We start from the raw sequence: 15932 nt of genomic DNA on the forward strand, positions 1-15932 counted from the left end.
GAGCCTGATTTAAGAACCCATGGGGCCCTAGGTTTGGGGCTCCTCTCCCACTTGTCAAAAAAGACCAACTTATCGAGGATTTAATTGTAGCATTGTTACCATCACTCCTGGTAAATGGCAGTCTCATCTTGCTGGAAACTTTTGCTATATACTTGACTTTATTCTACAATAACTCTTTATACAAAATATCTCTGCAAAAAGAAGCTGTGACACGATGGACCGCCTACGCCACCCTGTCTGTTGTTGCTGGGAACCGTCTGGGTTTACTTTGCAACAGTCCCCTTTCGTTATTCCGAATACGCCCCTCCTATCTCAGTAGGAGAAGCCTGCTGCCACCACTGGGCTCCTTTATGGCGGCCAGAGACACGTTCCTTCTGGGTAACTGTCGCTGCTAGTGTACTCCCGTGCTGGTACACTTGAGCTGGTACCCCTGACCACCTACTATGGATCAGGTTGTGGATGGATCCCCCCTGGCCTATCACACTGGCCAAAGCTGCTGGGTAGCTGAAGAGCGGGGGTACTGGAGAGCTTGGTCTAACCTCAGAAACAGCCCGAGAACGGATTAGATTTAGGGTCTAATCTGCAGGTCAAAGGATTACAGCAATTATTGAAGAAATTGTTAAGCAAGGTCTTGAAGCAAAGAGTGATGTTTTATTTCGCTCAGGTGCACTGACAAGGACAGTGCCACTGATTTAAGGTATCGGTCGTTAGGTCAGATGAAACATCAGTGATAAATTTCAGTGTACAAGACGGTGCTCTTTATACTGAATTGGACATAGGCTATTTTTAGATTCAGGATGCAATGTGTTTACGCAAACATGATTTGCATGCATTGCAAAGCTAACAATATTTATGCTTATCTGTGATATCTTAAAACCTGCTGTGATATGCTGCATCTTACAGTGAACAGCAAGTCTAATTACATCTTCCTATGTCCCTCACACATCAAAAGGTCTAATTAGCATGAGTCCTTTCTTCCAACAGTTGCAGAATACACATTTCCTCCAAAGAAAGGATTCCCCGGGAAAAGTTGTAAACCCCAAACAAGACATTTCCTTACAACAAGATGTAAAAAGGATTTTAAATCAAATGCTTATTGTATCATATATATACATCAGAAATAAGGCATTTCCTCTAGAAAGTTTAAAACAAAAAAAGAAAAAAAAAATTCTCCCCCTGGTCTCAGAAATTAAATATTGCCCCAAAATATACACAATATCAAAAAGGTGCATTTGCAATTATATATATATATATAAGCGCCTTGTGCTATTTCCTTTAAATAAATTTATACCATAAGTTATTTATAAGTGATCGAGTCACAGAAGCACTATAACATTTTTTTAAAAGAATGTTTTTCCTTTTAAATAGCTATGTGAACTATATTTTGAACTCCATAGTCAAGATAGGTACATTTTGAAGAGATCTGAAGAGCTTCTAGACTGGATTATCTAGGGCAGGGTAAATGTGGGCAGATTAAAGCTTTGCACACAACTCAAAGAAAGACAATGAAAGACACAAAGATCTGACATTACCATCACATTATCACAGTTACCAATGAGTGTGTTAGAGACTGGGGGCATCATGGGTTTTTACCGTGCATTATACTGGAGTCAAATCCACCTTGGAATCTGCCAATTTTCTGTCGCCACATTTGCAGCGAAGGGTTACAGCAATGAGAGATTTTCTGTCTATAACATCGCAGCTGAGCAATACTCAGAATGGCTCAGAATGCTAAGAGTTAACCTAACCACTTTGTTGGGTCATTCCCAGGAGATTGAGCCAGCAGTCACCCAGCAAGTTAATATGCGCATGAGCAGTGGAACTGGAAGGCTAGGTTAGGATTTCAGTTACACTTTATAAAAAAAACCATACAAATATATATATATTGGGGTGTTTTTTTTGTGTGTGTATATATGTATGGATCTATATATGTATGTATATGTGTGTGTGTGTGTGTATATATGTGTATGTATATGTGTGTGTGTGTATATATATATATATATATATATATATATATATATATATATATATATATATATATATATATATATATTTATTTGTATAAATAAAAATGATTCCCCAAGATACAATTGGGGATAACAGCAGCAGGATTATGGCAGTACCTGTAGCGCTGCAATCCTTGATAAATAGACTTCCCTATGCTTCCCAACCAGCAAGACTTGGTGAACCTTTCTGCCAGCATGGGGCCCCTTGTTATAGAGGGCGAAACACTTTTTTTTTTTTTTTTAGCAATCTTCATTTCCTGTTTGGCTACAGATTATTCTGTATCCACCTACTTCAACATATGGACAATCGGGTCATCATAATGCTAACAGCAGCACATGGTATTTCAGGTGATGCGTACACTGACCTTTCACGCAGTGACCTGTCCACTTGTACATTGGTAGTGAGGACAGGGCATCATGTGATGAACATAGTGGATATGAGGAGGGGAACACCGACATCCAGGAATCCATAGACCGATTGTGGAAAGGGCAGGGTAACGGCAGAATAGTAGTGATGTGAGGTTCCTGTTACGCACAAAGACACTAGTGTCAAATACACCTCTATGAAATACACTTCATACATCCAACTTGTTTAATTTACATATACTGTGGGACTGTTTCTGAGTAAGAAATAAATGGATAAATCTTGTGTACTAAAAGCCACATTGGCTCATCAATTGGACAGCACGATGGCTTAGTGGTTAGCGCTTCTGCCTTACAGCACTGGGGTCATGTGTTCAATTCCCGACCATGGCCTTATCTGTGTGGAGTCTGTATGTTCTCCCCGTGTTTGTGTGTGTTTCCTCCAGGTGCTCCGGTTTTCTCCCACACTCCGAAAACATACTGGTAGGTTAATTGGCTGCTAACAAATTGACCATAGTCTGTCGGTGTCTGTGTGTGGGAATTTAGACTGTAAGCCCCAATAGGGCAGGGACTGATGTGAGTGAGTTCTCTGTACAGCGCTGCGGAATTAATGGCGCTATATAAATAAATGGTGATGATGATGAATGTATGTTGTATTAGTGCTTGTGAGAACCAATTAATTATTAATTGCCGTGTAGCTGTAAGGAATGTAAGCTGTGTTAACCAAGTTTGCCTTATTAAACAATTGTCAGTTATTGCTTTGGCCTATGTGGAAAAAGTCAAACATTTAAAACCTTAGTTGACTAATTAATATGAGGAATGTTTTGCAGATATGTAACTAAGAAATGGCAGATCAGTAGAGCATTCTAATATCCCAAAAGATTTATATATTCTGCAAACCTATTTCAAATATTCGCTGTGCACAGATATCTAACATTTTTGCTGAACTTGTTTGCACCATTCTAGGGTAAAAACTGAATGCTGTAATCTGGAACAAGCGGTCAATTTTCACTTGTTGATTATCCAATACAAGATTTGTATTATGCAATACTAATTTCCTGTAATAGATATAGGCAAATCTTACAATATTTGTGACTTGATTCAGTATTTCCAGCATCAATAGGTTGAAGCAGAAATGCCTCAACAATATTATATTGTTGAATTGCAGGAAAACTAAACTTTTTTAAATGGGCCATGATATTTGGATTATGTGGATTCTGGTGCTATCCCAATTATGCATCTTTTAAGTTGTAAAGAACATAAACTCATACAGGACACAAGTGGGCAAATGATCTAACATAATGCTAATGCCCAAAGGAAAAAAATCTGTGTATCCCTTTAATGCAGCCCCCTTCACATCTACAAAGCAGCTGTGACATGCAATAGTCTTCTGCTGGTGCACAGCTAATCTACCTTTGTTCAGTAGTGTTACCAGTACTCAATATTCCTCAGAAATGTTATTGGCAACAACAGATCTAAATCTGGACATGAGTTCAGATACAAAGAAGGTAAGGCATTGTCAGGCTAGGTTCAGCAACCGTCAGGCAGATGGAGCACCAAATCTGTATCCAGGACTATAATCCAAGCCATGGGCAGGAACCAAACGAGCGGTCACCAGTGTATGCCCTGGTCTTAGTGCATAACGTCTATTACTCACTAGCATAGTCATGTGCTCTTCCCAGTGTGACAGAACACCTTGCTATGAGTGCCTGTGGACACCGCTTGCAATTTGCGCATCCAGCCATAAGTGACTGGCACTCTTTCTGCAATAAAGACAGACTGTCTGGTGATCATTTTGAAAAGTCATCTTGCCTAGGTCTAGCCATTATTTGTATGGCAGGTTGTGACACTGTGAGTGCACCTGTCAATCACTGAAGGCCAACAATGTACCAGTTGCCTGCAGAGCATCAGCTGTCACATGTGACACTGCATTAGTCTGTTAGTGTCAGTATTTATCCACTGTGAAACTTAGATTTTAGCTTCAGGCCTATGATGTTCGAGGTATTGGCAGCACTAGTTATGGGGCTAAAAGTCAGCTGCCCAAAGTCAGTGATGTTTAGAGCAGGAGGCTATGTGTAAGTAGGACTCTGATTGCGTTTTACTCGCAGATCATGTCCTTTGTTGTCTGAGCCCAATATAATAATTGGCCTCCAAAAGCACTTACTCAGGTAAAGTAGAGAGATAAACTAAGCAAATAATTAGATATTCCTAAAGTGTGATTTTAATGTAAATATTTCCACTGTTGCTGACCCCATACTATGGTAATCTGTATATGCTTTCCTGTTATATTAATGACAAGAGGGCACGTGTATATATACACTACATTAATGATGGTTTATAGTAAAAATGGAATGAATTTGTAAACATTATATAAATTCTATTGCTGTTTTGCCAGTGTATCGTCACAGGTTCTACTTGTCTACATACTTTGAGACCCCTTCCAGCAAGGAGACAATCCCTATTTGCATGAATGGATATAGGACTTGTTTCTTCTTATCCTGAATCTTGTAGTAAATAGTTGAGTGCCTCATTGTGGGTGTGCGGTTTCAGGGCTTGTCATTCAGAAGCTCTGTATATTGGCAACTGAAGCAACCACAGATTTAGTTCTACAGCTGCCAATTTTCAGTGCTTCCAGACTGGCATACTTGTGTGTGTATATAGCTTAGGTCAGTGACCTGATCATTCTAATTGCTGTGTGTTTGTAATTGTGATTGTTAAAGAATAAATAAAACAGCCAATCCATCAGACTGCTAGAATATTGCATCTCTCATAACAGTGGGTGATCAAACTCAAAGGTAGCAGGATTCACAGAAGATAGTGAGGTTCGCTTTAAACAGGAGTTTACTGATAGCATCAAACTTTCTTAGTTGTATCTGTTTTAACTTAGTATCTTTCACTAGTGTGAACAGTCCCATCTGATGAGGGAGCATGAGGATGTACAGGAGAGGACAACGTTGCGATATGAAGAAAGAATCACTGAACTGCACAGCATTATTGCAGAGTTAAATAAGAAGATTGATCGACTTCAAGGGACAACAATAAGGTATGTTCTTCATAAAACCAGTTCATTATACAGTGTAAGTGAGAATCACTGGTAGCAGGAATGTCCCATTCGTTGCTATGTATTTAAACATTTCTTAAAATCATTACCTTTTTAGATTTGCATTTAAAAGGTCTTTGTATGATTGTATTATAGTCTTCATTTATGTATGTTAACTATGAAATAAGTCACAATGAAAAGCAGAAAATATTATTTATATCTTTTTTTTTTTTTTTTCTTAATTTTAATTGTGGATCTATTAGTTATTTGTTGCAAAACAAATATGCTAGCAGTTCTATAAATATATGACTATACTGGGCTAATGTAACAGGAATCTAGGTGCACAAAGTCGGGCTCTCATGGCATCACTGATGTTTTGTGTTTCATAAATGACCTCCACAAATAAAAGTATTGGGTGTGATGGAATGAACATCTAAATCATTGTTTATCAATATGTATTAGGTTTTAATATTACCATTAGAAGTAAAATGTTAATGCTTTATATGCAATGTGTGCTAACATTTATATGTTTATGGATGTAAATACCATGGGAATTATAGGTACAAGGAAGACTTGTCCCAGATAGCTAAAGATTTATAATTGGCTTATGGGCGTTTCCTCTACAGTTTCTGATGGCTAGAAGGCTCTAAGACAAAAACAGAGGGCGTGTGAGTCTCTTCTCATAACATGAACTGAGTTTCATAGATCCACCAATTGTGTGTTAATATCTACAGTCACTTGTGACATCCATGTTTATGAAGGGTGACATTGACAACTCCCTTATTAGTAGTGTTTGGTAATCTGGGAAAGGAAATATCAGATCCTGTTTAGATATGATAATGTATCTGTGACAAAACATCATATAGAAACACCTCCCTTTACCAACCATCTTTGTGTCTTTCGATGCCCTATATTCTCATTAGTGAGAAGCTTTGGTAATCTAACTTCACCTATGGCCCCAGTTTACCAATAAATATTGTCTTGGAGCAGTAAGGGTTAGCTTCCCGCTTCCAGGGTCAGTCTCGGGGATTTGAGCATGCATGGCCCGGCTAGCTGGTTCAGGTTTGGGCTATCGGCTGCACTTAGTAAGAAAAGAAAGTCTGTTTGTTAAATAGACAAATCTTAAGCTGGCGAATCCGAATACTGGAAATGGCAACCCCCAACCTTTTTTGCCGAATATAGGGCTTTTTGTTCTTTTAATAAATAGACCCATAAAACTTGCATATTATTTAAAGTAGAGAACAAGATTGAAATGTGCACACGTTTTGTGTAGTGTGTTTACTCCATTCTATTGCCCTCCTCTGTGATAAATGAATTACTGCATAGTACAATACAGATTGATGCATATAGGAGTTTACCAAAGGTTTACCAAGCCATTAAAAAGGGGGGATATTGTAATGAACATTGTTCATTTTAAATATAATTTTTGTAGCTTTTCTTTCTTTGTAGAACAAGCACTTTCATGTATTTACAAAGTTATCACATGATATGCCAGGGAAGCATTTTTCATGCTTTTTATACACAGAGGCCTTCAGGCAGCAAGCTTTAGAGTCCTTAAGGCTGAAGGAGATGTTTTTAATATAATATAGAATTTAATCTGTATATAATTTACTATCCAGTACCCATTGTCCAAAGCTTTGTAGTACCAGGCTAACTCACTGCTGGCTCCTGAGCTACAATGATACCTAGGAGTTCAACTTGTACTCTTAGGATACATTTTCATGCCCCAACCCATTTAGTAACTCTTGGCCATGGATTGGTCTATAGGAAATTCTCCCCACTTTCATTGACTACAGGCTACAACAATGAAGTGCCAACATAGAATTAACATGCCCTGCCTTGCTGTGATGGCAAATATGCCATAAATAAATAAATAAGGGTGGAATTTAATATCCTGCTGAACGTACAATGTACCCACTGGCTACCAGAGAGGTGCTGTTGGCAAATAAAATGTCGCTCCCAACAACAGGTAAGCTCATCAGGGCTCATGGACAAACTTGCTGAATCCAAAAAGCAAAATGAAGGGTCAATCCCAGCAATTCACAACAAGATAGGATTGGGATTTGCTTGGAAACAGGATCCAGTATATGAGGTACATGCCAAGGCTCAGCAACTGGTATGAGTTCAGACTCCAGGTAATACTGAACTGGGACAATAAGAATTGTACACAAGGCACAGCAAACCTGTACTAACTCTTTTAGAGATATACACCCATGCTACTACCTGGACCAAGTGCAAACCCCTCCCTTTCTAGTGGCTTAGTTTGTACGCCTGCAGTTGAGCAGGTGAGCCACTCTTGTGTGATTCAGAACTGTTGTAATTCATGAGAGACTAATAGAATAGTCTTCATCACATGACAATGATGTCATCACAGTGAAATCAGAAAGCTGCATCCAACAAGAGGCAGAACAGATGCTGGTGAGGTTTGTGACAGGATGGATGTCTGTGGAGAAAAGGTTCTGCCTATGTTTGCATTTACAGAACAATGCAGTATGGAAATAAGATTTACAGTACTTTAAAACAAGGCAATGATTAAAAGGCTTTTTGATAAATCATAATGTGAAATACATAACCATGGAATACATCTTTGATTGAATTCCAACAACTATTCCATTCCTTTGTCTCTTTCCACACTACCTGTTGTTGACACCTCTACATAAAGATTGTCCTAATAAGAGGGGGTCGTCTTTGCCACTGAACATGTAAACACATCCTAGCTTGTGGTAGTGGGCATGCTCTCACGTGGCAAACAAGACATGCAAGATGTCATACCTAGGGCTCAGCTTTGTGGTAAGCCAGTAGGCCTTCATGATCTGCAACTTCTAGGCAATTCTAATGTGTCAGTTTTATAAAGGGGCAAAGGTCCATGTGCAATATATTCTAAACCTCACCAAAGCTCATGTTCTGAATGTTTACTGTTCAGCGCTGTAAAGGGACTATGTTAATCATTCATATGTCACTGCCCCAATGTAACCTACCACACATGTACATAGGGGTCAAGTATTTCAGAAGCCAATTAAACTACCAGTATGTTTTTGGACTGGAGAGGAAACCAGAGCATCCGAAAGAAGCCACGAGGAGAACATAGCATAATCCATAAATTGGATTTTTGTGTGAGGCACCAATGCTAACCACTGTGTCACCATGCTGCACCATATGAATATTGACAAACATATATTTGGTTAGCTATTTTGTGTTAAGCTCATTGAATTATTGGCCAAGGTACAGATTAATGACTTGCACAAACAAATGTCTCTCTTTTCAACCACATTTTACCGCTTATTTCTTCATCTGTAATAAAAATGAATCTCACTAGTTGAAAGCGTGATTGCTTAATAATTCAGTGAAGACATCCTTAGAGCACATTAATAAACATGAACTTATTTTCTTGAAAGTTAGGATAAGATTTGTATCTTTCAACTTCTGGAAATTCAAGCGGTAATCGGGTAACTTTCATTGCATCAACTTTTATAGCAGAAACTTTAAACAGAGTCAACCGTTTGACCTTGCATTAAACATTTGTTTTCGTGCCCTATAGTAAGACAGTTTGACATTCATTACAACATCAAAGAGCAATGCACATGTGTTTTGTGGTCATTGTAAGACAATCTTTTGCCTGAGATGAGCTGTGAGGCTAGAGTCTAGAATTTGGGCATGAAACAATAGCGCAGAAGATTTTTAAAACTGTTGAATGGGAAGAAAATAAGAACAGTGATATGCATTTAATGGTTACCAAACCTTCACATGTCACTGCAACATTATTTCCTGCTGTTTTTGTTTTTTTATTTGTTATAATTATGTGTAATATTTCTCTTTCAAGGTTTTCCAAGATTTTTGTAACAATAAACCTTCCATTACTATTTTCTTTGTGGACTTTGAGCATAGCTTTATTTTCCATTGTTCATAAAACTTTTATTTTATTTTAATAACCAGGTCTATTTTCTTTAACACCTTACAGTAAGGAGTTATTGCAACTTGCAAAAGCAACAGTGCATATCTCATAGGTGTGCAAGTCATTTTGCGCTGTTATTCTTGCTTGTGAGTATAGATGTTATGCATCTCTATAATGTATATGTAACCAAGCAGGGAGGTCTGAGATAGCATTGTGCTTGCTCTATTACAGTATGCTGTCAGTGTCTTATCTCCTAACAGAAATGCAGATAGGGTTGGCACATCTACTAATCCAGCCAAAATACAATTATCAGGAATCTATCTGATTACACTAATCAACACAATGCAGAAGATTAATTTGTACACTTACCAGGATCCTGCACACAACGCATTGTACCTTGTTTACATTCAGATGTGCCTAATTCACATGCAAGTTAATGCTCATGTTATTAGTGGTAACTCTGCTACTTCGTGATCATCAAAATTCTCCATTCTAGGGAAATGTTCTTTCCAACTGTAAAGTTTCCAGTTGTGAAAATCTCCAGCAAAATCCAGGAAACATACCCTATATCAGAGATTGATTTAATGCAAATATAGTATATGAGATGCAGATATGTGCATAACTGTCCTTATTAATAGCAGCTTTAGTATGGCATTATCATTTTCATATATTACAAAATGCCCAACAAGTTTTTGCTTTGTTTTTCACTTGACTTATGATTTAAGCGTCCATTTGAGCAAAGGCTGCACATGTTGTATAATTTACCCAAATTTCTAAATGAACATCCATTAGACATTTATATGTATATTAGAGATGGGCGGGCTCAGTTCCCCGAGATCCGAATCCATCCGAATTTAACCTATCCGAGTACCGAGCCGAGCACGCTCGGTACTCTCCCGCCCAATCGAAATCGAGGCAAAACGTCATTGTGACGTATTCGTATTTCTGAGCTCGGTTCTCGCAAGATTTGAAAAGCATAAATACCAGCCTCCACAGCAATCCATCGCCATATGACAGAGGGAGAGAGCAGGGTTAGGTCACAGGCTATATTAGCGCAGGGACAGAGCAAGTAGTGTACACATAAGAGGGTCTATACTAATCTCTTCAGTTATAATATTAATACCATTTGCAATTATTAGAGCAGGGATAGAGGAGGTTTTTGTTTTCTTTTGTGGGTACTCCAAGTGCTTTTGGAGTGTCTCATATTCCCCAGTGTTTTACACTAAATTGTTCTGGCTGTCAAAAAGAAATGAAATAAATCATCTTGGTCAGCAATATCTATGTAATACAATATTTTGCACTACAAGTGATTTGGGGTGTGCAATATTCCCCAATGTTTTATAACAACTTTTCTGGCTGTCAAAAAGAAATAAATCATCTTTGTCAGCAATATCTATGTAATACAATATTTTGCACTACAAGTGATTTGGGCTCATTAAAATGGATTCAAAGCAGTCCACATATGAGCAGAATCCGCAACCAGGTTCTGTCACCAGTCCTGATGGTAGTGTTCCCAGTACGTCATCTGGGAAAGGCAATGTAAAAGTACATAGTGTTTTTAAATCTGGAAAAAAAAACACACACCAAAAAAAAGTTTACCATATTGAAGCGAAAAAGAAGTGTAACTGAGGACAAGTGAACTGCCGATAAAAAAAAAAAAAAATTGCCTACATGCCATTCTACACACGCAGTGGCAAAGAGAGAAAGGCGAAGTCCTCATTCTTTATTAGTGGCAGATCCAAAAATGTTACCGAGCCTTCTTCTTGTACGGTCACTCGTGACCAAGCAAGACCAAGTAATTTGCAGTCTAAAAGTGGTGCACAACTATTGTTACGCGTCAAAGCCGAGCTGCAAGAAAACAGTAAGGCATTAGAGGATAATGTATGCTCTGAATCAAAAATGACAACAATCCCTGTGGAGAGTCCATCCAACAGTGGTATGTCTAATCGTGAGCATTCTGTTAGTGTACCCATAAAGAGGGGCCCTTTCAGCAGTTCTGCTGATGTGTGCCTGAACAGCCCGAGTTAAGCCGGTGATACACCAATTGAGGATGCCACTTTGGAATTAGAAGAGGATGAGGGGGAGATTTGTGTAGGCGACGAGGGCGCTAATGAGTATGTTGATGAGGTTGTTTGTGTAAGTCCTGCACCAGTGGCAGCAGTTCTGGCACGTGACAAGAAAAAGGCCATTGTCATACCTGGCCATAAAACAAAGAAATCCACTTATGTGTGGAATTATTTCTACCCAAATCCAGACAACAATTGTATAGCCATTTGTAGTGTATGTCAAGCCACAGTCAGTCGAGGGAGGGACCTTAACCGTCTTGGAACCTCGTCTATGTTACGCCATTTAACGAGAGTTCATGGAAAAGTGTTGGGAAAAGCTGAAAGTTCTTCCAAAAAAATTACAAGCACTCCATCAGCTAGGACCCTCCGCTCACCGACATCCCGATGGCTACAAAATACACCCACCACACCATCCTCATCACTATCCTCAGTAGCGCTTGGAGTTAGCCCTGCATCCCACTTATTAAGGCTGGATGACTCCTGCACTATAATTGATTCCTCTGAAGAAAGCATTAGTCCCACTGCTGCTGCTGTTGCTGCTGCTAGGGGTGAATCGTCAGCCCAGAGGCAGGTCAAGAAAATGAGCAGTCCTACATTTCAACAATTAACTGTGAAACAATCATTTACTAGGGGAAGCAAATATGACAGCAGTCGCCAAGCGAATCAGAGGACATGGCTGCCATGTTAGATCTGCGTCCAATATCCACAATAAACGCAGCTGGTTTTTCACAGTTGAGGTTTTGTGTCCGCGTTACAGAATTCCATCGCAACACCATTTTTCCCGTAAAGATATTACACAACTATACAAAAAAGTGTGTACAAATGTAGAGATTGCGCTGAAAAATGCCATTCTGCCCACTGTACACTTAACCACAGATATTAGGACAAGTGGAAGTGGCCAAACCAAAGACTATGACTGTGACAGCCCACTGGGTTGGTCATTCACCTTCACCAGCAGGAACAGCAGCAGCATTTACACCACTATGTAAAATTTGTCACAGGCAGGCCACTCTTTGTATCACCGGCTTCGCTAACAGACATACGGCTGACAATTTGTTACGCAAACTAAGAGATGTGATTGATACATGGCTTATACCACTTGGACTCTCCCCAGGATATGTAATTTCTGATAACGCCAACAATATAGTGCAAACAATACAGCTGGGTGATTTCCAGCACATTCCCTGTTTTGCTCACACCATCAACTTGGTGGTGCAGAGCTTCCTACGAAATAACCGTGAGGTGCAGGAGATGTTTTCCGTGGCACGTAAAATTTTAGGTGGAATTCCACCCTGTACATGCTTCAGAGGATGGAGGAACAGCGCAAAGCCATCCAAGCGTATTGCACAAGCCATGACATTGGGAAAGGAGGGGGGATGTATTTCAGTCTTGCACAGTGGGGAATCCTTTCAGTGCTGTGCAAGGTGCTGAAACCATTTGAAGTTTTGACGTTAGAAGTAAGTGCAGATTCTGCTAGTTTGAGCCAAGTCATTCCTTTAATTAGACTATCGGAAAAGCAGCTTGAGAAACTGAAGGAGGAGATGAAAGCAAGCAATACAGTATGTTTACCTTGTCGATCAAGTACTTAATTCGCTTTACAATGATCCTCGAGTTATTAAGATCTTGAACTCGGATCACTACGTTTTGGCCACTGTGCTTGATCCAAGGTTTAAGACATACATTGAGTCTTTACTTGTGAACTTTTGCAAGGAGCTATTGCTCAGCAAGTTGGCCGCTGTACTGGGCCTCGGCTTGACGACGTGTCATCCTTCACTTTCTCAAGCAGCTGCTGCTAGTAAAAAAAAAAAAATTTCCCAAAAAGAAGCAGGGAAGACGCAGGGGGCAGACCAGAGCAATTTAACATATGGGCTGGTTTGAAGGATTTATAATCCAATTCTACAGCGCTCAGTGACAGAACATATATAACACACCACATCTACAGTCTCAAAAAACAAAATACATTTGCGTGTGAAGACATGTGGTTTTCCACATTAATGAATCGTGCACATAAACTTATAGCTGACCAATGTAAATACACATAACAAAAGTACCATTGTAGGCTCAAATCTGGATAATGGCGTTACTCCATTAGATGATAACAGTCCCCCCAACGGGCTGTAGTTTGTATATGATCCGTAGTGGACTTGATGGTCAAAACTGTATTCCTGGAGAAAAACTGACCGCCCGATGGTAAGCACTAATTGCGGTCTCGATATCCAGCCAAAAGAACACAATCAGATAGTGCTGGGTAATGTAGGCCGTGTCCTTGATGTCGTAATAGGTCCTCCGGCGTTTTGCACTGATGTAGCTGCGAACACCGATAGTGCCCTTCCGATCCTTATACTCGACCCATGGAAGACCAAAATAATCAATCGGTATAAAAAACTTTATTGTGCCATACAAAGTACATCAGTACTTACACTGAAGTAATATTCAAGATGTTCATAATAACTCCTCAACGCGTTTCGTCCCCATATGGAACTTTATCAAGAGTGGATTGAAGGATTTTTCAAAAAAATGTGTTACCTTACCCATAACTCCATCCAATACGAGTATTAACATGCAAAGGATGGTGGAGGATTATTTTCAAGAGGTAATTGATATGGAAATGTCACAGTCCCTTTCCTTCCTGGGAGGAAAAGCAGACCATTTGGAAACCCATGTACAAACTTTCTTTGCAATACCTAAGCTGCCCACCCTCCAGTGTGTACTCTGAATGAGTGTTCAGCACAGCCGGGAACTTAGTCAGTGATCGATGTAGAAGGTTACTTCTCAAAAATGTGGAGAAAATTATGTTTATAAAAATGAACTACATGTTCCACGAGGAAGGCCTTCACCATCAAAGACATCCAAGCACTGACTGTTCTCTAATGGTGGATTGAAGCGGCGATGAATTTATAGTCTGTGATGATGACGTACACACTGATGAGGGTGAGGATGAAGCTCCAGATGATGACGATAACATGTTTTTAAAACTTTCTGTTTAAGTGTAGGTGCAATCTACCCCCAAAGAGGAAAGGGACTTGGGGCATTTCCATATCACATACTGTCTTGAAAGGCTGCCGTTTTGGCAATTTCTCGTTATGGGTAGGGTGTCATACACAGACTGACCCCAAACTGCCTTTGTCTATTTCAATTAATATTGTACAGTCTATAATGGATGATTTTTTTTTACTATTTTCTACAAGTGGAGGGGGGGGGGGGCTATAGAGACAGAAACCAAACTGCCTTTGTCCATTTCTTTACATATTTAACTATAAGTGTAGGGTGTAATATACACCCAAAGAAAATGGCTGCATTGCCAATATGCATAGATGGAGAGGAAGACAAAGACAATCTGGTTTGTGTGTAGAATAAATGAAGGCCTACCTAGCAGGAATGAAACTGTTTTTTGGATAGTTTTATTAGCTTTACAATTACATTACTTATCCAAGAAACAGGTGGAGCACTAAATTTGGTTATTTTATGCACAAAAACATTGATTTTAAAACAAAATAACAAAACCAAAACACGCAATGGCGGTTTTGCAAAGCCAGAACCAAAACACGATGTTAATCCAGATCCAAAACCAAAACACGGGGTTCTGTGAGCATCTCTAATGTATATAGTGTGTGTTGGTGGGAGCACATCCTGTGTTTGCGACAGTCAGTGTCAAGAGTTACCCCCCCCCCCCCCCCCCCCTCCTCCCCTAATTTTCTGCTTGTTTGGGGGTTTGAATTATGTTCTTGCATTTTCAGATAGAGAATTTATTAATGCCTGTTGCTGATCCTCTCTGCCATTATGCCATTGTACCTCTTAATTATCACATTCTGCAAATACCTCCCCCTCACCCCATAAAAACAAGGTTTGCTGCACAGTAAATCTCCACAAAATGTTTGTCATAGCTTACAATATGCAGCAATAGTCTATACCTCCCAGCGTGGTTAAGCATGTAATTAATGTTTCCTTTCCAATAAATCAGTCTAAACTGGTTTAATGTCTGCCAAATATGGACTGTAATGTGAGGACAGAATATAATCTTGGAATAAACATTTACATCTATGCTGAAAACTAGAGCTGCTCAGGCTCGGTTCTCCAAGAATGATTAAATGATACTGTGGCTAATGAGGAGCGAGTGGGGGTCTGAAGAAGCAAGAGCAGATCTGCACAAACCCGACGGCAAGATGGTGGCCACCATCGAAGGATGTGACCGGAACGCTGGATTCACCGCCTGCAGGAAGGAGGTAAGGGCGCCGATGCCCGTTTGCAGGGCCAACATGTGACAAGCAATTTAATTTGCCCTGCCACCAACTGAAGCAAGAGGTGTTAACATGGTGGAATTCCACCCTGTATATGCTTCTGAAGATCAAGGAACAGCGAAAAGCTATCCACGCTTACTCCACAAGCCATGACATTGGGATAGGAGGGGGATGTATTTTACGCAAGCACAGTGGAGAATACTTTCCGTGTTGTACAAGGTGCTGAACCCATCGAAGTAGTCACCTGTGAAGTGAGTTCAGACACTGCTAGCTTGAGCCAAGTGATTCCCTTAATTAGACTTTTGGAAAAGCAGCTTGAGAAACAGA

General features: G+C 39.7%; 1 protein-coding gene across 3 annotated transcripts in view; it reads left to right on the forward strand.

Annotated features, from left to right (window-relative positions):
- Window positions 1-15932, forward strand: part of MCC (MCC regulator of Wnt signaling pathway) — a 256345-nt gene that overhangs the window by 157648 nt on the left and 82765 nt on the right. For all 3 annotated transcript variants that reach the window (XM_075179709.1, XM_075179717.1, XM_075179725.1), the window contains one exon: window positions 5270-5412. In XM_075179709.1, the coding sequence (XP_075035810.1) occupies window positions 5270-5412 (143 nt within the window). The remainder of the gene's footprint in view (window positions 1-5269; window positions 5413-15932) is intronic.

Source organism: Mixophyes fleayi, chromosome 1 (genome assembly GCF_038048845.1).
Source record: "Mixophyes fleayi isolate aMixFle1 chromosome 1, aMixFle1.hap1, whole genome shotgun sequence".
Lineage (NCBI taxonomy): Eukaryota > Metazoa > Chordata > Amphibia > Anura > Limnodynastidae > Mixophyes > Mixophyes fleayi.